Source organism: Bos javanicus, chromosome 6 (genome assembly GCF_032452875.1).
Source record: "Bos javanicus breed banteng chromosome 6, ARS-OSU_banteng_1.0, whole genome shotgun sequence".
Lineage (NCBI taxonomy): Eukaryota > Metazoa > Chordata > Mammalia > Artiodactyla > Bovidae > Bos > Bos javanicus.
In genome coordinates this window covers 4,810,207-4,835,848 of record NC_083873.1, presented here as the reverse complement: position 1 = coordinate 4,835,848, position 25,642 = coordinate 4,810,207, and the positions used below count along the sequence as shown (strand labels likewise).

The following is a 25,642-nucleotide window of genomic DNA, read 5'->3' as shown; positions in this document are numbered from 1 at the left end:
CTCTCAGAGCTCCTAAAGATAACAAGGTGAAGCTTTTGTACTGATGTCAGTATAAATGGAAAAATATGTGTTTTACCTGAGTGGGTGATCATATGACGCTTTAGCTGATTAGCTGAAATGAATTTCTTCATACATTCTTGACAATCAAATATTTCATGAATCTGCCAAAGGGTAAATTAACAGTTAACCGGCTGAGCCACAAAACTGTATAGGACTCAAGTATAAACATGTGGACAGTTGCCATTAAAATATCTAAACTACGCATTATAATTTAGCCCTGATTTGTTCACATTATCCTATATAAGAAACTGAAAAATGCAATAGATGGGGAAACAGTGGAAATAGTGTCAGACTTTATTTTTTTGAGCTCCAAAATCACTGCAGATGGTAATTGCAGCCATGAAATTAAAAGATGCTTACTCTTTGGAAGGAAAAGTTATGACCAACCTAGACAGCATATTAAAAAGCAGGGACATTACTTTGCCAACAAAGGTCCGTCTAGTCAAGGCTATGGTTTTTCCAGTGGTCATGTATGGATGTGAGAGTTGGACTGTGAAGAAAGCTGAGCACCGAAGAATTGATGCTTTTGAACTGTGGTGTTGGAGAAGACTCTTGAGAGTCCCTTGGACTGCAAGGAGATCCAACCAGTCCATCCTAAAGGAGATCAGTCCTGGGTGTTCATTGGAAGGAATGATGCTGAAGCTGAAACTCCAATAGTTTGGCCACCTCATGCAAAGAGTTGACTCATTGGAAAAGACCCTGATGCTGGGAGGGATTGGGGGCAGGAGGAGAAGGGGACGACAGAGGATAACATGGCTGGATGGCATCCCTGACTCGATGTACATGAGTTTGAGTAGACTCCAGGAGTTGGTGATGGACAGGGAGGCCTGGCGTGCTGAGGTTCATGGGGTCGCAAAGAGTTGGATGCAACTCAGCGACTGAACTGAACTGAATGAACATAAGTTACCTAGTAGAACATGATCATTAAAAAATGTAAAACTGTATGATATTTAAATATGTAAAACAGATGACCTATTTTTGAAGTACATAAAAAGTTTATACTCTGTAAAAAATTATACCTAATATATATTAAGTCTGTTATACACAAATTTAGACTTGGAAATATGCCAAAATTTAGCATGTTTGGAATGGATATGCAAATGGAATGGAAAAACTTGCCATTAAAAATATTCCCTTTCCAGTAGTCAACACGACTTAAAACTTAAACATATGTAGTAAAGATCTAAATATTAATTACCATGAAAGACAAAGATATGATTCTGAAAACTCTGAGTGTAGCTCACAATATTCCCACAGGACAGTAGGCTAAAAATCTTCAAGTTTTATTAGTTTTTATGAGTTCATCAAAAATATATATATATAAGGGCTATAACTTTAGCAATCAGCCAGCTAAATAAAGGTTACAACTAAGTTCAGCTCTTTCTCTCCCAGATACTAAATTAGAGAAACTGGATAGGCAGTATGAAAAGAAGTTTAGTTTGTTATCATAACTATGTAAAAAGAGCAATGTGCTGCCTAATATTAGAACTGTTGATCATCCCAATGAAGAAGAGCATCCTAGTGTTTTGCTGAAGACTGAAAAATCGTCTCAGTGAAGTCGTGTTTTTGTTTCAAACTCATTCAAGGTAGAGCTCACAAAACTAAACCCCATACAAGCACTGGCCATTCTACAGGACACCAAGATATTATGGCTATCCTTGCAGAATATCTAAGGGCCACTACAGAGTAAAAGTCAAGGGAGAAGACCCTGAACTGGTACAGCAATGAATAAAGAGAGGAGGACTGTAAAACAGCTCCCCTGACCTAAGTGACCACAGAAGAACTCAAGACAGGGACACGCAGACGACGACACAGGGAAGGGAAACAGAAGCTGGTGCAAGGCTGACAGATCCCTAGTCTGCGGTGTGAGTCTCAATCCTATACCCAACCACATGGCGGTCTGAGGCTGCCATCAGCCTTCTGCTTCTGTCAGGTCTGATTCTTGGCGAGTCAGTGAACAAAAATGGGAAAAGCAGGGAAAAGATGAACAAGACAGAGCAGAATGAAGTCATTCCACTGGACTCTGACGTAGATCCTTGCTTATATGCGGTGGCTTCTAACCTTGAAGGGAGATGTACAGGGTCCAAAGAGTCCTATGGTTCCTCAGAAAACAGGGTGCGCTGTACACAAGTACTGAGAAGGCAAGGACGACACAGTACAGAAGGAAGCCTTCAGTCTAAGAAATTTTAAAGGGTACATCTTCAACCATCAAAGATCCTCACAGCATGATATGAAGTGTAATGTTTATTTAAAGATAGTAAGAACAGATTCATATTCTTAAACTCTGTAACATATATCTTTTACAATAACAAGCTATAAACTCATGACATGCCTTCTGAGACATACATAAGTGAAAATATGTTTATTTTTATTTTCAATGTTCTATTTATATTAGTATACAAATTTAAAATTATTTATCCATACAAAAATGGTAGCTGCTGCTGCTGCTAAGTCACTTCAGTCGTGTCCGACTCTATGCGACCCCATAGACAGCAGCCCACCAGGCTCCCCTGTTCCTGGGATTCTCCAGGCAAGAACACTGGAGTGGGTTGCCATTTCCTCCTTCAATTCATGAAAGTGAAAAAATAAAGTGAAGTCACTTAGTCGTGTCCGACTCCTAGCGACCCCATGGACTGCACCCTACGAGGCTCTTCCGTCCATGGGATTTTCCAGGCAAGAGTACTGGAGTGGGGTGCCACTGCCTTCTCCTATGGCAGCTGTTAAACTACTACAAAATATACTGGTTTACTTAACTCTCATGGCTTTCATGGAGAAGGAAATGGCAACCCACTCCAGTATTCTTGCCCAGAAAATTTGATGGACAGTGGGCTACAGTCCATGGGGTTGCAAGGGGTTGGACAGGACTGCGTGACTGAGCACACACAGCTTTCAAAACATGAAACATTTTTAAGGGTTGAACTGAACTTTGATATTTCTAGAATTATAAAATACAATATTCACATGAAAGCACTTTTGTGTTGACTCTCTTATTCATAGTGGAGAACTCAACCAAAGCGATTTTCAAAACTCCTATAAAAGTTTAATAAAACAGATTTAAAGTGACAATGATACTAATTATGCCTAATGCTAAGTAAAGCATTTTATGTTTATAGCTTACTAAATTGATATGAAGAATAACAACCATAATCTGATGTCCCAAATTAAATAAGTTCCAAGAAGGATCATACTATATCTTATTGTAATATAGGACAGCACATAGTAATATAAAGAATTAGTCTCGTTGTTTTTCAGTCAAAGTTGTGTCCAGCGTTTTGTGATCCCATGAACTGTAGCACACCAGGCTTCCCTGTCCTTCACTATCTCCCCGAGTTTGCTGAAACTCATGTCCATTGAGTCAGTTTTGCCATCCAACCATCTCCTCCACTGTCACCGTCTTCTCCTCTTGCCCTCAATCTATCCAGTATCCAAGTCTTTTCCAGTGAGTCAGCTCTCGGCATCAGGTGGGGAAAGTATTAGACTTTCAGACACAAAGTCAGTTCTTCCAAGAGTCAAGGGTGATTTCTTCCATGACTGAAAGGTCTGATCTCCTTGCAGTCCAAGGGACTCTCAAGAGTCTTCTCCAGCACCACAGTTTGAAAGCATCAATTCTTCGATGCTCAGTCTTCTTTACTGTCCAATACTCTCATTTGTACATGAATACTGGAAAAACCATAGATATGACTACAAGGACCTTTGTCAGCAAAGTGATGTCGCCCCCATTTTAATATGCTATGTTTGCTGAAATCAGACTGGTTATATTCTTTGCAGTCAAAGAAGGAGAAGCTCTATACAGTCAGCAAAAACAAGACTGGGAGCCGACTGTGGCTCAGATCATGAACTCCTGACTGACAAATTCAGAATTAAATTGAAGAAAGTAGGGAAAACCATTAGACCATTCAGGTATGACCTAAATCAAATCCCTTATGATTATACAGTGGAAGTGACAAATAGATTCAAGGGATTAGTTAGATCTGATAGACAAAGTGCCTGATGAACTATGGACAGAGGTTCGTGACCCTGTACAGGAGACAGGGATCAGGACCATCCCCAAGGAAAAGAAATACAAAAAGGCAAAATGGTAGTCTGAGGAAGCCTTACAAATAGCTGAGAAAAGAAGAGAAGTGAAAGGCAGAGGAGAAAAGGAAAGATATACCCATTTGAATGCAGAGTTCCAAACAACAGAGGTAAGAAAGCCTTCCTCAGTGATCCATGCAAAAAAATAAAGGAAAACAACAGACTGGAAAACACTAGGGATCTCTTCAAGAAAATTAGAGATACCAAGGGAACATTTCATGCAAAGATGGGCTCGATAAAGGACAGAAATGGTATGGACCTAACAGAAGCAGAAGATATGAAGAAGAAGTGGCAAGACTACACAGAACTGTACAAAAAAGATCTTCATGACACAGATAATAACAATGGTGTGATCGATCACTCACCTAGAGCCAGATATCCTGGACTGCGAAGTCAAGTGGGCCTTAGGAAGCATCACTATGAACAAAGCTATGGAGGTGATGGAATTCCAGTTGAGATATTTCAAATCCTAAAAGATGATGCTGTGAAAGTGCTGCACTCAATACACCATCAAATTTGGACAATTCAGCAGTGGCCACAGGACTGGAAAAGGTCAGTTTTCACTCCCATTCCCAAGAAAGGCAATGTTCAAATCCCCAAAGAATGTTCAAATTACCACAAATTGCACTCATCTCACACCTAGGACAGTAACGCTCAAAATTCTCTAAGCCAGGCTTCAACAATACATGAACCATGAACTTCCAGATGTTCAAGCTGGATTTAGAAAAGGCAGAGGAACCAGAGATCAAATTGCCAGCATTCACTGAATCACCAAAAAAGCAAGAGAGTTCCAGAAAAACATCTGCTTTATTGATTATGCCAAAGCCTTTGACTGGGTGAATCACCACAAGCTGTGGAAAATTCTTAAAGAGATGGGAATGCCAGACCACCTTACCTGTCTCCTGAGAAACCTATATGCAGGTCAGGAAGCAACAGTTACAATTGGACATGGAACAACAGAATGGTTCCAAATAGGAAAAGGAGTACGTCAAGGCTGTATATTGTCACCCTGCTTATTTAACTTATATGCAGAGTACATCATGAGAAATGCTGGGCTGGATGAAGAACAAGCTGGAATCAAGATTGCTATGAGAAATATCAATAACCTCAGATATGCAGATGACACCACCCTTATGGCAGAAAGCGAAGAAGAACTAAAGAGCCTCTTGATGAAAGTGAAAGAGGAGAGTGAAAACGTGGCTTAAAGGTCAACATTCAGAAAACTAAGATCATGGAATCCACTTCCATCACTTCATGGCAAATCAATGGGAAACGGTGGAAACAGTGACAGACTTTATTTTGGGGGGCTCCAAAGTCACTGTAGATGGTGACTGCAGCCATGAAATTAAAAGACACTTGCTCCTTGGAAGAAACGCTATGACCAACCCAGACAGCATATTAAAAAACAGAGACATTACTTTGCCAATTGTCCAGTCAATGCTATGGTTTTTCCAGTGGTCATGTATGCATGTGAGAGTTGGACTATGAAGAAAGCTAAACGCTGAAGAATTGATGCTTTTGAACTATGGTGTTGGAGAAGACCCTTGAGAGTCCCTTGGACTGCAAGGAGATCCAACCAGTCAATCCTAAATGAAATCACTCCTAAATATTAATTGGAAAGACTGATGCAGAAGCTGAAACTCCAACAGTTTGGCCCCATGATACAAAGAACTGACTCACTGGAAAAGACCCTGATATTGGCAAAGATTGAGGGCAGGAGGAGAAGTGGACAACAGAGGATGAGATTGTGGGATGGCATCACCGACTCAATGGTCCTGAGTTTGAGCAAATTTTTGTGATAGACAGGGAAGCCTGGTATGCTGCAGTCCATGGGGTTGCAAAGAGTCGTATATGACTGAGTGACTGAACTCAGGTTTGTCATAGCTTTTCTTCCAAGGAGCAAGCATCTTTCAATTTCATGGCTGCAGTCACCGTCTGGAGTGATTTTGGAGCCTAAGAATATAAAATCTATCACTGTTTCCACTTTTTTCCAATCTATTTGCCATGAAGTAATAGGACTGGATGCTATGATCTTAGTTTTTTGAATGTTGAGTCTAGACTATAATGTAAATGTGGCATATTCATAGATCACTATCTGCTGTTTAGGGGAAATACTACCACCAAACTCTATTAGACATTAGACATACCCGACTATAAAAACGGGGCTTCCCTGGTGGCTCAGAGGTAAAGAATCTGCCTGCCAATGCAAGGGATGCAGTTTTGACCCCTGAGTTGGAAAGATTCCCTGCAGAAGGAAATGGCAAACCACTTCAGTACTCTTGCCTTGGAAATGCCAGGACAGAGAAGCCTGGTGGGCTACAGTACATGGGGTTGCAAAAGTAGGACACAACTTAGTGACTAAAGAGCAACAACGATAAGAACAGACTCAAAAATGGAGTCTGTAGAAGCTGCTTGTGGATTCAGCAAGGGTAAGTCAAAGGATCTATGCTGTGATGGACAAAGAGCTACACTGAGCTACCAAGTTATTAACATTCTGCAGAGACAACTTGGAGACTGTATTCCACCACTAGGTGGGATTTAAATCTATCTATAGAGATATTCCCTGGGGAAAAAGTTCTTATATTATGAAGAATATAATTGGAAAAGAGGACATTTTTCAGAATTATGTCCCACAACCAACTTTGCTGAAATATTCTACTTGGCAGAATCTTAAATTTGGTAAGATATCTTAATTTTAAACTTTCTAAAATCAGGGAAAGAAAACAAAGAATTATAGCACCAGGAGGATATTTAGAAAATGTCTATTCAGCTGGATTTTACACTTTTTGTCTCAGACTAGGTTCTGCTTCAGAAGCTTTAAGGGTGATAGGGGAAAAGAGAGATGTAAAAGAAGCAGTATCTGGATTGGATTCTGCGCTAAACTTTTAGAAAGTAGCTTCAGTGCTTGCTCCAGTAGCACTTATGCTAAATTTGGAATGATAGAGAAGACAAGCATGGTCCTCAAATATGAATTACATGTCAATTCCTGAGGTACTCTCTATTTTTAAACAACCTGATTGAGATAACCTCTTGGAAACTGAAAAAACAAAGAAGCTTCATGGCACTTAGGGAATTGGAGAACAGCGGTCAGCTCCATGTCACACTTAATGAGAGGCCCCGTGCTCCACAGAGGGTTAGTGACAGACTGTGACACCCACAGTCCTCACTCTGTCCACGGCTCGTCCCATATTTTCTCCCTAAAGATCCAATCACTTAACATGCAGGGTATAACCCTAGACATCACAATAATTTAACTATCTTATATGTTACAGGTCAAATCCACAGCCTAAATTGTTGAAGATATTGCACTGAATATCATATGAATTTTAAGATCTGTCAAGTTATTTTGGAATATATATATACACAAACAAAGAGACAAAACTCAATTTATAAACTATAATGTAAAATTTTACTTCCACTGGTACCATCTCCTCTTCTTTAGTATTAAATGATTAAGAAACAGTATCATATGCTCATAGATATTCTGAAAAAAATCATATGTGAAATCAGGAAATAATCATTTGTATCTTTGTTATAGTAATACATAAAATAAAATTTTGGACTCTCCCATGATATGAACAAAAATCTAAATTCTATTTTAACTCTATTCTGTCATAAATTTGATTAACAAGTGCTAATGCTGTTAGGGTTAATAGCTGCCATTTTTTTCAGGTTAACTTTCGTATGAAAATAGTAACTTAGTAAACTGTTTTATGTTTATTACAAAATGTATTCAATTTATCTTCTCCTAATACAGCTGACCACTGAACCACAGAGGGGTCTGGGGGTTAGATCCACTGCACCGCCACTCCCACTCCTCCTCACTGGCCCTTCTAGTGGAAAAGTTGTGTAACTTTACAGTGGACCCCTCCACATCTGCAAATTCAACCAATCCCTGGCTGTACGGTACTGGAGTACGTATTGACTGAAAAACGCTGTAAGTAGACCAGTACAGCTCAAACCTGTGCTGTTCAAGCGTCAACTGCATAATCATTTGTTTCTGCTGACAACACTCTGACATTTTTGTACATTATTTTAAGCTCTTCAAAATAACAGAGCTCTTGCCTTTGTTTTTCCAGACTTAAATATAATACACATACATTTCAGGCTAAACGTCACTGTAGAGTTTATTATAAATATACAAAAATATTGTGGTTTCCTCAAATGTATAATATTTCCTGAGCAACAGCAACTGGTGAGGCATGAAACCAGTATGAGGTGTTGTGACGAGGGGCTCAGACATTACCCCACATTAGAGAAATATTTCTACTTATTCCGAATAACAATAAACAACTCAAAATATTCTTTTGCAAGAGTTGGCTTTTCTGTATATCAGTCTTGCTTTTTAGAGTACACTGTGTGCCCAGTCGCTCAGTTGTGTCTGACTCTGTGACCCCATGGACTGTAGCGTGCCAGGCTCCTCTGTCCATGGGGATTCTCCCCCAAAGAATACTGGAGTGGATTGCCATGCACTCCTCCAGGGGATCTTCCTGACCCAGGAATCGAATTGAGGTCTCCTGCATTGCAGGCGGATTCTTTACCAGCTAAGCTGCCAGGGAAGACCCTTAGAGTACATTAGTATAAAATTAATGACAAAGCTCTGTCTTCACAATATATAAAGCAATTAAAATTTTTCCTGGCAGACACTATGACTAAAGATCTTACACTATGATGAACATTAGTTTTTATTTTACTGACCTTCCTATGCTCCTGTAGGCTTGATGCTGAAGAACACTTTTTATTGCACACTGAACATATGAGTTTTTTCTTAGGATCCCCTAAAGAAAAACACAAATGAAATAAAATAAAATATCATCATGATTTACATGAAACTATTAACAGGAGCATTAGATAAATGTTTCTAGGTGACATATAATTTCTAAAAGGGTATTTCATCTTCTTCACTTGTAACTCCAAAATTGTCAGTTTTGTAAATATATCCATTAAATTCAGATAAAGAATAGGCTATATTTTGAAACTTTTCTTTCAAAATCTGAGTACTATTTAGCTTGGTATACTACTTTCTACATATACAACACGGGCTTTTCACCTCTGCATGTACTAATTTAGTATAAAAAGAGTAAAGCACACTTCCATGAAAAATTAAAATTAATCAAATGTGTACATAAAACATTGTATTTATTCACTTACAAGCTGATTTTGCCACTTGCTTTATATTTTAACAGAATATTTTATTTAATCAGCTGGGTTTTTAAAAATGGAATTCATAGGTTATTCTTTTCAGTACTACAAGCTTGCAAGATCATTGAGTATATATTAACCATCTTAATGTTAAAAACCAGAATAAAGTAAGATCAAGAATAGTAAAACATTACGTGACATTCATAATATTACATAAATCCTACAAAGTTCAATTTTTGTCTTCTTCATAGTGATTATAATTACAGTAGGTCATTTCAAACTTCATAGTGGCTATGGAAAACAAAAGAATGAATAAAACAAGATTTTCAAATACAACGTAATAACAATATCATATATATAACCACAGGATATTTTTTCAACTTTTAATTGATTTCAAAGAATCAATAAACAATTAATAAAGTGAACTATCATGCATCCATCACTTGGCTCCCAAATGACTAACCCATGCCTATTCCTGTCACAACCTCAACCCTATGCAGTCCTCTCCTTCTCTCTTTTTTTGCAAGAAATCTAAAATCAGTAGAAAACAAGGTAACAAAATTATTTTTTAAAAGACTGTGTTTATGAGAGAGGAATACCTTCAGAAAAAGTAACATATTAATTATTGTCTTATCATTCAAGATACTTATTTCATATAATGCACTCTTCTTAGCATGTTAAATAATACAGCCAAGAAAAAGTTTTTGATGATTGACAAGTAATATGGCCAATAAAGGAGAAAATTCTCCTGAGCAAAATGAGTATCTTACAGCATGCATTTGGTCACCAATTCTTTATACATATCTATTAAAACATGAAGGGCCACTGAGAAAGAATATACCCTCTTTTCCAACTTGCATAAAAGATGATGCATTAAAGTGCTGCACTCAATGTCATCAAATTTGGAAAACTTAGCAGTGGACATGTGACTAAAACTAACTAAAAGGTTAGTTTTCATTACCATCTCAAAGAAAGACAATATCAAAGAATGTTCAAACTACTGCACAATAGCACTCATTTCAAATGCTAGAAAGATAATGCTCAAAATCCTTCAAGCTAGGCTTCAAAAGTATGTGAACCAAGAACTTCCAGATGCACAAGCTAGATTTAGAAAAGGCAGAGGAAGCAGAGATCAAATTGTAAACGTCCACTGGATCATAGAAAAAGCCAAAGAATTCTAGAAAATCATCCAAGTCTGTCTCATTGACTACGCTGAAGCCTTTGACTTTGTGGATCACAACAAACTATGGAAAACTCTCAAAGAAATCAGAATACCAGACCACCTGACCTGTCTCCTGAGAAACCTGTATGCAGGTCAGGAGGCAACAGTTAGAACCGGACATGGAACAACTGACTGGTTCCAAACTGGGAAAGGAGTACGTCAAGGCTGTATATTGTCACCCTGCTTATTTAACTTACATGCAGAGTAAATCATGCAAAATGCTGGGCTGGATGAAGCACAAGCTGGAATCAAGACTGCCAGAAGAAGTATCAATAAGTTCAGATATGCAGATGATACCACCCTTATGGCAGAAAGCTAAGAGGCACTAAAGAGCCTCTTGATGAAGGTGAAGGAAGAGACTGAAAAAGTTGGCTTAAAACTCAACACTCAAAAAACCAAGATCATGGCATCTGGTCCCATCACTTCATGGCAAATAGAAGGGGAAAAATGGAAACAGTGACAGCTTTTATATTCTTGGGCTCCAAAATCACTACAAACAGTGATTGCAGCCATGAAATTAAAAGACACTTGATTCTTGTAAGAAAAGCTATGACAAACCGAGACAGTGTATTAAAAAGCAGAGACATCATTTTGCCAACAAAGGTCCATATAGTGACAGCTATGGTTTTTTCAATAGTCATGTATGGATGTGAGTGTTGGCCCATAAAGAAGGCTGACTGTCAAAGAATTGATGCTTTCGAACTGTGGTGTTGGATTAGATTCTTGAGAGTCCCTTGGACTGCAAGGAGATCAAACCAATCCATCCTAAAGGAAATCAACCCTGACTATTCATTGGAAGGACTGATGTTGAAGCTGAAGCTCTAACACTTTGGCCACCTGATGCCAAGATCTGACTCACTGGAAAAGACCCTGATGCTGGGAAAGATTGAAGGCCGGAGGAGAAGGAGACGACAGAGGATGAGATGGTTGAATAGCATCGCCGACTCATTAGACATGAGTTCAAGCAAACTCCTGGTGATGGTGGAGAGCAGGGGAGCCTGGCCTGCTGCAGTCCATGGGGTCGCAAAGAGTCTCGGACATAACTGAGCATCTGAACAACACAACAACCTTACTTTAATCCACAGTCCTCTGTTGTCCCCGCTTATCCCTTAAACCAGCTACTTTTTGAGTTTAGACCTTTTTTCTTTCCCACCAGTTAGGTCAGGCTTGAGGGAGAGAAGAGAGAGAGAAGTGAGATTTCCATAATCACCCAGTCCACCTTTCCCAATACTTCTGCCACTGCTCTACCAGCTGGAGTCAGAGACAATATACCATCTCTCCTCTTCAACCTTTTCTCTCCTCTAGAATCCTAGTCCTCAGAAGAAATATGGGGAAAGTTTATGACTGTTTGCCTGAGAATGTAGGTAATGCTATCTCCTGTAAAATCAAAATCTCTTGTCAGCAACCACAGAATCAAATCAAAAGAGAAAGAATGGTTAAGATGGTTAAGGTGGGTTTAAGGGGATCAACCCCCTCACTGCTTCCTCTTGAGTAACTGGAAAGGACACCACCCTACAAGTTTCCCCAGGGTCAAGGACAAGAGCAACTACAAAGCTACAACCAGACTTTATGCCATTTTAGTTTATTATATTCAGGTAAGTCTGATATTTGACTTTCCGATTCAGCTTTCAAAAACAGTCAGGAACACATTACTACCTAATGTGGGAGATGCATGAAAAATTAATTCAACAATACTGAATACACAGCTACTTAAGTACTGTGAGTTTCAGCACAATGTAGGTTAAGTGTGCCTCCAGGAGCTGGTCTGAGAACCTACCCACCATACGTTATAGGTGCTATGGAAAAATGTGATTCATATTTAAAAATTCATCTTCTCTCTTCTCAGTATCTTCAATTCATATCACCTAACAAGGAACATATGTCCTTGTCAGTGGTAAAGCTGCAAGACCTTCTCTTTCCTTGAATACCTTTGTCTTTCTAGAGTAAAGGGTTCTACAACCATATGTACAAACACTGCGTTTTTTCATTATTCTGAATATGGAATATTCTTTCCCCAAATGGCCATGTAGTTCACAGACAAAAGAGAAGAAGCAAGAGAGAGGCTATGAATGAAAGGCAGACTGTGTACCAATTCCAGCAAAAAATATGCATGTGGCCTTTGGCTGAAATACAGTAAGTTTCATATTTTATAGAATCCACAACATAGAAAAACAAAAAACTTCCCTTTATAAATTCACTCCTACAAAATCACCATGAGTTTTCAGAATCAGCATATTTTAATATCCAAGACCAACTACAAGAAGTCTTAGAGAAATTATGCTTATAGCACAGTCTGAAGACCACATGCCCAATAACAAGAATGTAAGTTTCCAGAGTTTTACTGTGCATCTGGTTTTTTACTTAGTTCAGCAAAGTTAACTTTAAAAATGACATAAAAGATTTGTTATAATACATTGCAGACAAAGATGGGGGAAATTAAGAACAGCATTTTAAACCATAACAGCTATTAAAAAGCAAAAACTATGAAGAGACAGGTCTATCAAAAAGTCATGACTGCCTTTTGCAGACATAGAAAAGGCCCAAGTATAAAGAAATCAGAAAAATGCCACCTTTTCTACATCAGTCATGTATCATTCAAAAGGAGAGAGAGGTCAGGGCACTGTGAAGTCTAAGTGCTGTACCTCGTTCTGAAGCTGTATTTCACAAGGCCGTACCTCCTGCCACCCTGAGCTTTCATACATGGCTGGTACTGAGAGTCAGCCCAAAGCGGTGATGTGAAGTTGGACCCAGCAGTCATGCTCATACGAGCTTTCCCAACTAGCATTAAAGAAGACACTTTTGGGACACTGAATAAATATAGGAAACAGAAGCTGAGTTCCAACTATTCTTTTCCCCTGCATGTGAGAATAAACAGGATAGAAGAAAAAAAATAACACTTTCCTCCTATCCAAAAAGACATTTCCACCCTTAAGCCAACAGCAATAGTCATCACCTGAGAAAAATATCAGTACAGAAGGATATGAGAAGTGCTGTGAACCTCAGTCTCCTTTAAGGAAAAGACACTGAAGGAAACAGATCATTAACTCTGGAAATATTAACCTGTTCAATTTAGTGCAACAGATTCAACCCCTAAACCAAAATGCATTTACTGTGTGCTAGGCAGATGAAATCTAAATAACAAAGCTGCTAACTGTTTAGCTATTGTTTAGCTAGCCATTTGAAAAAATTCAAATTGTATCTGCTTTATAAATCCAAATATATTCAATTTGCAGGTCAAAAAGTAGCCAGTATATCTTCCCCAATATAGCAGAAATGTAAGAGTTTTTTAAAAATGAATTTTACTGTGAAAATATTAAGGCAGACGAGCCATCAGTTAGTAGTTTTTAAATATATCTACCATGAGAGAAATTTCACATGCTGAAGCATTAAAATTACTACTTAAAATATTAATTCTTAATACCTCTGGCTACCAAGCACAAACAGATCCTAGCTTAGGTTTCCAGTTATGATTAATTCAGAAATGGGAAAAACGATGACTATCACTGAAATCAACTTAAAAAGAAATAATATTCAGTGAAAGAAAAATTCCACTTCCAGAGCTCTACATCTGTGTGAAATACAATGGAAAAGAAAGCTCTGTCCTTGCGAGTGAGAATTAAGAACAGACCATAGCAGCCTGGGGAGAGGAGGCCCCTTTAAACACAGCCCTCTGATGACTCCTTACCGGTGTGGACGTTCTCCTGGTGTCTCCTCAGGGCTTCCTTGCTCTTCAGCCTCTTCCCACAGCTGTCTGCTTTACACACAAACCTGGCATCTCCCTGGCACGTCTCCTGGTGCTGTTCAAAACTGCAAGACAAGCAGGACAGGGGAACAGGGAGAGGAAACGGTGAGGACACCTACTCATTTCTAGCATCCTGGCTGGCTTTTGTAATGCATGCTCCCCAGCAGAGCTCCAGGGTCATTGTAAGCATTACCTAGGCAGGGAGGAAGGAAAGCACTGAAATTCTGTAGCAATATGATACTAAACCACTAAGAAGCATGAAAGCATGCATGCCAATAATGACCCACAATCGTGTAACAGCCATCTGATAACTCAGACACAAAACCTCGATGCTGAACTGAAGGAAGAATTGCAAACAGAGCACTGAAAACTTCGTGAAGAATCCTTCAGACTGCTTTTCGCTGAGCACTGAAGAACACTGAGGGGAAATAGAAAAAAACAAACAAAAAAAACTGGAAGTCTAGGACAAAAGCTTATGAAAATACCTCTACTTTGAATAGAGTCACATTCATGATCTCTTCTTTTTATTCTGTCTTTTTGCCCTTTAAACTTTTTAGTAGCACCTAGCAGTAAGACTCAGCTCAGCTAAAGTATGCTTAAGGTAGTATATATAACATAAATTCAATAAAAACTGACTAGAATGTAGTTTCAAAATATATTCATTAAAAAGTATATAGCTTTTGCTTGTTTAAAAGTGTATAAGAGAATTTCTAAATGTATAATATAAAAGTTAAGATTTTTCAAGTTTTGAACAGAAATTTTTAATCTCAAATATCATAAGCAAAAGTGGGTAAATATATGAAAATTATTTTAATATGAAATACAGCATGTTTCAAAATTTTACTTGAATGAATAAAAAATGAAACATTAAGCCTACGTTAAAGAGTTCTTGCTCATATGCAAGGTGACATTCTGTTAAAAATAAAAGTTTATAAATACATGTATACACTTTCTCATTTTTAGTAACTCATGATACTGTAAGATACTTAAATAAAAGGATAAATTTATACACTGTTAATATAAACAGTTAAAATAATAAAGGGCGCTGAGCAATGGGTGGGACCATTTAATTTACTTCATCGTTAGATCCTATACATATTCATCTTCAAAGTGATTTCTCCAACATTGCTATGAAATAAACACTGCTTCCCAAAATGTCCCTGTATTCTTTATACTCCAAACTCTCTCCATTTCGTTAACTTTTTTTTTACCTGATTTCAGAGGAGTATCACATGCAGATCACTGAAACTCGACCTGCCCCCTCAAAGCACTAGCTAAATTATGCATATCAGATTTCAGGTTAGTACACCAATGAGCTTAATATTTAATGGCAAGTTATTAAAATCCATAAACAGAATGTTTGAAAAATCAATGTAAGAAAAGTTAACGACAATGACAATAAAGAATGCTTAATTTCTATACACACACCATCACACAGGCACACAGGTTAGAAACTAACTATAAGACAAACCAAATAAAAGAGTTAAAACGTCAGCTTATAACTTCAGAGATTATCTTTAATGTACGCACTGTCTTTGCAAAGCCTGCTTAACTGGGAATTTCTTCCCACAGCTCTTGCACTTATATTCTTTCTCCTCTGTGGGTTTCTGGTGCAATGTCTGAAGATGCTCGGCAAGAATTTCCTCACTGGTAAAACTCGATTCACAGTAGGGACAGGCATAGTCCTCTTTACAGCCAAAGCGATCTGCATATTTACAAGCAAGCAGAATTATGAGACAAAAATGAAGAGCCAAGAACTGCTCAGTTTTGCCCTCATTTTAAAATCAAAATTAACTGTGCTAATGGTACCAGCTTAGTAAAATTTTATTATCTCTGTAAGTATGAACAGGCTGCCCATGAAAAATAACAGAAAGTGTTATGAGAACATTTTTTTAAAACCATTGTGTTTCACCAATTCAAAATCAACTTTTAATTTACCCTGTAACATTAACCTTTCACATCAAAGAGATATTACAAACGTTGAACTGGAAAGCCAAAGTCTTCCCTGAAACAGGTCATCTTGAGTTCACTTTTAGCTGCAAGAAGAGAGAAACCCAACCAAGGCGAACTATGCTGAATTACCAAGGAGACTCTCACATATATGTGAAAAAAGACCAGGGTCATAGAAACAGCACCCGTTGCAGCACGCGGAGTGAGGCTCCACTGTCTCTCCGGCCGACAGTCCCACGCGGACTGCCATGGCTATACCCACATTTCAAAGTGCGCTAGTTAACTTACATATGTTTCTTGATTTATCAAATACAATTAGATTTAGATAAAATGCAGAAAATATGAAGGAATAAAAATCACCAATAACCCCATAACGAACAGACAACTATTGTAATCTCTTTCCATGACTCACTTATCTTTTGTGAATTTGTATTTTATAGAGTCTAACAATAGCTACCTTTACGATCATACTTTTTATGTAGTTTCATACACAGCTATGTTTTCCACTTAGTATTTTCTTAAGTCAATTTTTTTTTAAACTTTAAGGTACCATAATTTACTTATTTAACCAAACTCTCCACTGATTGACATTTGAGTGGATTCTTTGTTTCTTTTGCTGTTTGTTTTTGCATCTATTTTGGGGGGTTCTTTTGTTTGTTTGGGGGATTTTATGTTTGCTTTTATAAACAAAATTAAATTCTAAAGATCTATTTAAGTTTCCACTGATTCTTTTTTACAAAAGAAACTTATTTTATTATAGAAGTCATGGTGGTAAACGTAGGAAGTTTATTTTTAAGGCAAAACAGTGGACACAGTAGTACCATACTCTTGGGGCAATGTTGAAAATACATACAAAAATAAAGAAAACACAAAATTATACAGAAATAATTCCCATCACCCCAAATCTGACATCCCAACAACATAATGCATATTGGAAAGACAAAACTGATAGCCTGTCCTCATCTTCCTTTTAAATATTCCAGCCAAACTAAACAGAGGCATAATCTGGCAATACTCAGAACACTCATACTTTCTCAGTCAATGACATACAGTTAAAACAGAAAATTCACATAAAAGACATTAATACCACGGTGACTAAAGAAACCCATGTCATTTCTGAAGTGGCTTTGTTGAACAGAAGGAAAAATACTCTATAGAAAAGACCAGCCTATTACAAAATGTGAACACCTACACCACCCTTCACAATTCCCTCGTGACCGATCAGCAGCAAAACACAAATGAGAGAAACAAGCCCTGATGACAAGTGATATCCACTGGCAGAGGACAGGCAAGCAACATGCATCTCCTAGACTGCGGGGCTGACAGAAGCAAGTCCATCAGCAGTCACTGCGCATTTCTGGTGACCCTAGTAGTACAACCCCGCAATGCTATGGGTCTCCACAACCAGACGGAGGAACATTTCCAGATGCTCCAGATTCTCAAAGGATCTTAAACAAGAGCGAGGCCCAGGAAAACTCCCACAGGGCCCAACAGGACCTCTGCACTCGCCCTTCCCCATGTGCAGAAGAGAAAATAAAGCCTCAGAGTTAGTGACCAGCCCGGTTACAACACGGGTGAATGACAGAGTCAGGGCTAGAGCACAAAAGTCCCCATTACTGGTCCCCTACCAGTGAGAGCAGGGAGCCGCCGAGGACCCTGGCAGCCTGCAGAACACATCCATCCCCCGCTCCAGCCCACCATTCCCTCCCTGCTGGAAGAGAGGCTCACGGCTGGATATCCTCCGAGAATTCTGACAAAAACTAACTTTATTTTGAGAACACACTATTACAATGCCATTATAATTCAAGCACATTTCAAACTTTATTTCTCCTACAACTTGCATTCTCCTGGCCCACCAGTTAGAGTTAATACCTTTTCTGCTAGCTGTTGATTGTCCTTTAGAATTTTTACCTTCCTCTTCATTGATCATTGTCATAATTTGCTGTTCTTCTTCATCGGCCTCCATGTCACTGTCCAGGTAGCCAATCAGAAGCTCTGTATCTGTTTCTATATCTTCAATTGCCAAATAGAAAATGTTTTCTCCTTCCTAAGACAAAATTAAAAATATATGCTGTTGTAGGATCAATGTATCTCAATAAAAAAAATGCTAAATCATTTCTGACAGGAAGAAATCATTTTTAAATACACTGAGTCCCATGTGCTCATGTAAAGTTACTATTACTTTTTTAAATCTTTTTTTTTTTTAATCTGAACACTGAAAAAAGGAAACTGACAATACTTAGTCACCTGGCAAATAAAATACAAATATATATTAAAGATAGTGACGTTTAAACCTAACAAATGAAATAAGGACAATTATTTAAATTTCTAAAAATAAATTTTGCACCATTAATTGGCTTTATGCCTTAACACCTTGTGGAGGTCTCTAAATGCAGTAGAAAATAAATCTGTTAAGCAATGATGTCATTTCTGAACCCAAAAAGAGAGCAATGAGGTATCAATGATTTAATTATGATTATTATAAAATGCAAAACTAAAAGAAGGAAAAAACTGTCAAGTTATAACACAAACCAGAGAAACTGCAAATGAACCTGGAAAGAATTCCCAAAAAGAGAAGAAAGAGTAGGCGCCTTGGAGGTCCAAAGCATCGTGTGCCCAGGTAATCATGTGCCTAAATCCCACTAAACAACAGAAGAAAGAGGAAACAAGTTCTGCCATCAACGTATCACCATTTTTCAGAAAACTCAAAGAGACAGAAATCAGCCAGGATTGCTAATGCAGAAGAAATCTCAACCCACAAGAGACCGAGAAGAGAAATGCTGCAAAGAATAGCCTAGGGGAAACCCCAGAGAAACTTCATACTTGGAACCAGCAAAGCCCCTCTGGGCCTGGGGCCAGTCACCAGGGAAGCCAGAACGGGGCTGCTTAGCTGGCTGGCCCTGGGAGAAACACTCAGAACGGTTGTCTTTTACAGAGTTGAGGATTTGTTCTGGGAGGGCTCCTGGTTTGACTGCTGAGGATAAAGAGAAGGAAAGCATAGATTGAATTTACTGAACTTTCCAGGTAACCACGTGAAGGAAAGAAGAAGGACAATGAGTTCACCCAGGAGTGAAATCCAGCACAGAACAAAGCCTCCTCTTCTCGGACAGTACCACAGAGCCTAAGCCAGGGAGGGAGAGAGGGGAAGGAGAAGAAGGGAGAGGCGAGGAGGAGGAGGCATGTGTAATGAATGCACACATGTACACAGAGCAGAACTCCATGGAAAACTGGAAAATACGTGTCAAATTGTTATAGAATTATCATTTTGAGGCTGGGAGAAGTAGGAGTCTATATCGAATACTATTTCAGTTTCTTCTTACGACAAAGATTTCTTTGCAATTTTGAAAATAATAAATATTAGAAAATTCCATGGATGAGACAGAACTTATGATCACATTTATCAAATACTGTGCAAGGGAGGACTGATTCAAAAGTTCAAAGCAATGAAGCACATCTAACCATTAGCTGCAGTTAATTAAATGCAAGTTTCTATATTATTTAGAGATTCTTGGTGGTTCATAAATTTAATACCTCCAGAAACACAAAAAAAGTTATTCCTAATTAAGAAAACAGTAAATTTCTATACAATTGTTAAACAAAAAACCAATGTGGACATGCAGCAAAATGAAGATTTCTCTTTAAATTAACTCAGAAGCAACACTTTCCAGGGTTTGGAAAGTACTTACTAAAACAGTCACCCAAAGCAACAAAGGACTCATCTAATGAAGACTTCAGAAAATAATTTAAATCTTAGTGCTTATCTGATCAATATCCAAGAAAGTTAATTGAAATGTCTTTCCAGTATATTTGTCATTAATTTTATGATGACCTTCAAAGCACCAAGAGAAGATAATAATTTTTAATTTTAAAATGTGATAGCATTAACTTAAACTGCAATCATAAGACACAGCATACCTATTTAGGGGTTCTGTAATAAAAGAAAATTTTAATATACCAGTTAAAGCCTCAACTTAATGAAAGTAATGGCAGCATTACAAGCTCCAAGGATCAAAACTACATGTTCCATCTGTACTCCAAACTTGTGATAAGAAGAGGAATGTCACAACAGGAATGTCTCCAACCTAATTATTTAATGGAGATGTTTAGATATTTCTTTACATATAATTCCTACCAGTAGCCAGACCAAGAACCTCTTTCTTTACATTGGCTATTTAAGAAGCATCCTCTTAAACTGCTTCCTTGCCTACTCATAGTTGATTTAATCACTCACTAACCATTACATCATTCTCCTTCTTCAAAACCTCCGGCTGTCAGAACCTGCTGGGTTTCCAATCCCTGGAGCTCTCTCAAGCTCTCTTGGGGGGTTTTTCCCCACCTGTAGGCTCATCCCCATGAGAGCTCAGTTGGTAAAGAATCCTCCTGCAACGCAGGAGACCCAGGTTTGATTCCTGGGTCGGGAACATCCACTGGAGAAGGGATAGACTATCCACTCCAGTATTCTTGGGCTTCCCTTGTGGCTCAGCTGGTAAAGAATCCACCTGCAATGCAGGAGACCTGGGTTCGATCCCTGGGTTGAGAAGATCCCCTGAAGAAGGGAAAAGGTACCCACTTCAGTATTCTGGCCTGGAGAATTCCATGGACTGTATAGCTCATGGGGTCACAAAAAGTCGTACACGACTGAGCGACTTTCACTTTTAGGCTCATCCCAGGCCCAATCTCCTGCCTTTTGGCAAGAAGGGTTTAAAGAGCCTGACCCAACACTCAGGGACTGAGCATCAACTCTCAGTTGTCATTAACTGGCCATGGCCTCCAGCTTTGATAACTATTTTAACATTCTTTTTTTTTTTTTGGCTGTGTGGGTCTTTGCTGCTTCACAGATTTTCCTCTAGTTTGGCACCGGGGCCTCTCACTGCAGTGGCTTCAGTAGCTGTGGCCCCCAGGCTCTAGAGCACAGGCTCCTTAGTGGTGGCGCACAGGCTTAGCTGCTCCAGCAGCCCGTGGCATCTTCCTGGACCAGAGATCAGACCCGTGTCTCCTACATCAGCATGTGGATTCTTTACCACTGAGCCACAAGGGAAGTCCCTGAAGTAATATTCTGATCCTGAAATTTACTTCTCTTTATTTCAGCTATAGTTTCTGGTTATGGGGTTTGTGGTTTAGTCCCCTGAAGAGCAGGGTGACCACATACAGCCATGACGTACTCCTTTCCCAATTTAGAACCAGTCAGTTGTCCCATGTCCAGCTTTAACTGTTGCTTCTTGACCTGCATACCTCCTGAGGTTTCTCAGGAGGCAGGTAATATGGTCTGGTATTCCCATCTCTTTAAGAATTGTCCAGTTTGTTGTGATCCACACAGTCAAAGGCTTTAGCGTAGTCAATGAAGCAGATGTTTTTCTAGAATTCCCTGGTTTTTTAAACAGCACATTAAAAAGCAGAGACATTACTTTGCTGACAAAGGTCCTACAGTTAGTGCTATGGCTTTTCCAGTAGTCACGTATGGATGTGAGAGTTGGACTCTAAAGAAAGCTGAGAGCTGAAGAACTGATGTTTTTGAACTGCGGTGTTGGAGAAGACTCTTGAGAGTCCCTTGGACTGCAAGGAGATCAAACCAGTCAATCCTAAAGGAAATCAGTCCTGAATATTCATTGGAAGGACTGATGCTGAAGCTGAAGCTCCAGCACCTTGGCCACCAGATGCAAAGAGCCGACTCACTGGAAAAGACCCTGATGCAGGGAATGATTGAAGGCAGGAGAAGAAGGGGATGACAGAGGATGAGATGGTGGGATGCCATCGCCGACTCAACGGACATGAATTTGGGTAAGCTCTGGGAGATGGTGATGGACAAAGAGGCATGGCGTGCTGCAGTCCATGGGGTCGCACAGAGTCGGACACCAACCCCTGAAGTGAGCTCCTCAGCAGCAGAATCACTACTTGAATTTACATTTTAGGGATCAGGCACCTTTCTGGGACTTTGCCCAGGGGCTGGGGTCCTAGTTTGGTTCCTGCACCAGCTCTAGGTGATTTTGCTGAAAATTCAACTTTAACTGAAAGAGAGATGTTCAACATAATGGTCTGTTCAAAAGCAAATATTCCTCAGTCACTGATTTTCATTGTACTGGTGATCCAAATACAAAATAGAGTGAGGATTTTACAATCGTTATGCATCTCCTGCATTACTGTCCATGATTGTAAATTTTTGTTTTTCAGTCTTGTTTCATTTTCCTTTATCTGTATATCATCTTCAGCTAATTATGTTTATTGCAAGCTGTTTGTAGTATCAAAACGTTGCAAGAAGCTAAACATCCAACAAAATACACTGAAAAAGAATAAATGTCTAACAACCGGTTTTTAAAGGTTTATCAAATTTTATTTTTTATAGAAAAAATTATATATCAATGTGCCCCCCCAAAGAAAAAGATATGAACAAAGATGTCAACAGACTTCGTTTCTAAATAGAAGGAATTGTATTTTGCATAGTTTTCTGCTAGTCCCTGTGTTTCAATTTTCCTAGAGTTAACAAGTGTTACTTTTGTAGTAAAAGGAGAAAAATTAATAAAACAGAACAGGTTCCTTGATACCAGGAAATGGTACTACACAGTGGCTAAAAGTTTTGGGCTAGCCAGGGTTCAAATCTCCTTCCTGTTAATTAGCTATGTAACTAAGTAAACAGCCTAATGTCTCAAACCACCAGTTTCCTCATCTATAAAGGAAAGAAAACAATGCTGCCTATCTCATAGGCTGATTGTGAGAATTAAATATGAAAATATCTGTAAAATCTAGCAAGGTACCCGGTACAAGTTAAGTATCCATTGCTGGTAACTACTGCTCTTATTATTATTATTATTATACAAAACTCAAAAACCATTGGTTAAAATACTCGTTTTTCAAAATCTGTTTAGACTGTCACATAAACAAAGTTGCTATGACAATGCTAAATTTCATTTGGCCAAATTCTGTCAGCCAAGATATTTATATAATTCAACTCCACTGCCTGCCTATCAGACCTCTGAAATGCTCTGGATCTCTGATCCTCAAGTTCTGTTCACTTGATAATGTGCTAATGTTTTACTCTGGTTTGTACCTCTGATACCAGTTGCTTGTCTGAACTATGCTATCCTTAAATGACCAACCATCTGTTTTTCCTGTGGGGTTTCCATGACATGCGATTTTCAGGGCTGAAAATGAGGGAGTCCTGGGCAAATCGGGACTCTGGAGAACAGAGTCTAGATATCTAGATGACCTGTTACCAGGTCACTCTAGATAACACCCATGATGCTCTCCAAAACCACCTTCTAAGCTCTAATCAAGATTTCCTGGGACTTCCCTGGTGGTCCAGTGGTTAAGACTCAGTGTGCTTCCATGGCAGGGGGCACAGGTTCAATCTCTAGTCGGGACACTGCCACCCCACATGCTGCATGGTGCGGTAAAAAAATAAAGACGACTTCCTAACAACAACATCTACTGTGCTCATCTGCCCTAGCGCCCACGTCCAATGCCAGCTCAGGATTCTAACGTAAAGAACCGGCCCAGTCCCCAGACATGGCTCCAACAGCTTGCCAACTGGTAATCTAAACCCACTTCGTCCTCTCACCCCCAACGATCCTTCAAATGAACCTGCTTCCTGTTCTTCAGTCCAACGGGTGTAATGCCTCTCAGAGAAGACTGAGCTCATTCCACCTAATATTGATACAACTGCAGACACGCCACCTGGCCTCCCACTGCAACTCCTCAGCATTGTGTGAAACACAGCTCATGTTCACCCTCCACGAAACCTTCTATAATCTACTAAACTCACGTAGATTCTAGGAGCTCTTCAATTGGACATCTGCAATTTATTTCTGTGGTTTTCATCATTAACTCATGTGATCAATGACATTCTAATGTGTCTCCCCAAAGATGGTTGTCGCTTGTCTCCCTGAAAATGGTTTCCTCAAGGAAATGAACAAGAATTGCCATGTATCCCCCACAACATAACCTATACTCCTAATTTGCTCAGTATTTTACAAATAATGCACAGTAAAAGTAAACACTAAAATATTTGTGTCTACAGAAGAAAAGCACTTATTAGTAAAAAGATTACTAATATCCTCCTTCGTTTACTTTTGGTGGGAGGCTATTACAGTAACCTAGGTCACGGATAATGGTAACTTGGGAGGATTATGGCAGGGAAATAGTGGAGATGGCGAGAAGGAATCAGATCCTGAGTATGATATGAAGAGAAAGCTGAAACCGTTTCCTGACAGGCTGAATATGGAGAGTGAGAGGAGAAGAGTCAAGGAGGAGTACAAGGTGATGAAGTTTTCCCTCAAGCATTCACAGATGTTACTCTATTTAATAATAATTCTTCTTACAGATTCAAACTGAAACACCAACTAAAAAACTTTGCTTTAAAAGACATACCTTCTCTGTATATACAAATGTATTTTCATGTGGTTTCACTCAGGTGCCCAAGAATATTAGTCAATTTGGCTGTTACAAAGCTAATAACTACAGTTTTTCTTTTTTCCTGTGGCCACACAGCTCAGGCTGCAAGATCTAGTTCCCTGACCAAGGATCAAACCCAGACCCCTCAACAGTGAATGTGTAGAGTCCTAACCACTGGACCTCCAGGGAATTCCCTCAAGTTAATTACTATTCTTCAACAAATCTGCAAAGTTAGAGTCATTCAAAATACCCAACAGGAAAGAAATTCTTTTAGATAATAAACTACTTGCAAAGCTCTTTGGACAGTCAATACGTTCTGATAAAAAAGCATACTAGAATTCCGATCTGTTTAAGACAGCTGAAAAAACAATGGCGGCTTGGAATTCATTAGATTCATCACTTTGATATCATCACAGAATTCAGATTTACAGACAAATTTACACACACAAAACTTCTCTGGTGGGAGTATTTTCTGATGTCAAGGCTTTCTGAACAAATTTATGTAATGAAGACAAATCCAGAGAAAAGCCAATAATCTGGCTAGGATGATTCAACAGGAAAGTCAGGGGCAGTTTTATGTGGTATGGCCACTACAGAGCATTTTCTTGAGGCGGGGGTGGGGCGGAAGCTCCTCCAAAATTCATATGCACCAAAAGAATCATTTCTGAATTCAGAAAGTATAGAAGGATAGCCATATAAACAGATGTATTCACTGTCATGAATTTTGAGTGGATTAACTTAGTGGAAATGGTCTTCAATAAAAACACCAATATCAACATCAGTATCTCATCCCACACTAGTAACCAGTTCTTGCCATACCAAGGTATCTTGGCACAGTGAATAAGAAGTTTCTTACAGGAATCAATCCGTGGACAAAGGAATCCTAGCCCCGCTCCGGAGCAAGGATTCAGGCCTGGAGAGGACCACAAGGACAGTGGGCTTTGTCATCGCACTAGGAACTTAAGGCTATCCTGCCACTTTCCAGTGTGTGGACACCTTCCTCATCCCCATGGGCCTCAACGTCCGCATCCACAGAGCAGGAAAAAACAACCCTCCTAGACTTCTTT

General features: G+C 39.0%; 1 protein-coding gene and 1 non-coding gene across 12 annotated transcripts in view; one reads left to right on the top strand and one right to left on the bottom strand.

The window, feature by feature from the left end:
• The window catches only part of PRDM5 (PR/SET domain 5), a 250,511-nt gene that overhangs the window by 121,490 nt on the left and 103,379 nt on the right, over nucleotides 1-25,642 (bottom strand). For 7 of the 11 annotated variants that reach the window (XM_061419279.1, XM_061419282.1, XM_061419274.1 and 4 more), the window contains 6 exons: nucleotides 18,063-18,237; nucleotides 15,771-15,945; nucleotides 14,566-14,658; nucleotides 14,184-14,305; nucleotides 8,833-8,912; nucleotides 77-161 (listed from right to left, as the gene is read on the bottom strand). In XM_061419279.1, coding sequence (XP_061275263.1) covers nucleotides 77-161; nucleotides 8,833-8,912; nucleotides 14,184-14,305; nucleotides 14,566-14,658; nucleotides 15,771-15,945; nucleotides 18,063-18,237 — 730 coding nt within the window. The remainder of the gene's footprint in view (nucleotides 1-76; nucleotides 162-8,832; nucleotides 8,913-14,183; nucleotides 14,306-14,565; nucleotides 14,659-15,770; nucleotides 15,946-18,062; nucleotides 18,238-25,642) is intronic. The other 4 variants (XM_061419285.1, XM_061419280.1, XM_061419278.1 and 1 more) reach the window with 2 other exon arrangements.
• On the top strand, nucleotides 7,036-7,140 carry LOC133250130 (U6 spliceosomal RNA). The gene has a single exon (XR_009737244.1). It is a non-coding gene; the product is annotated as a U6 spliceosomal RNA (small nuclear RNA).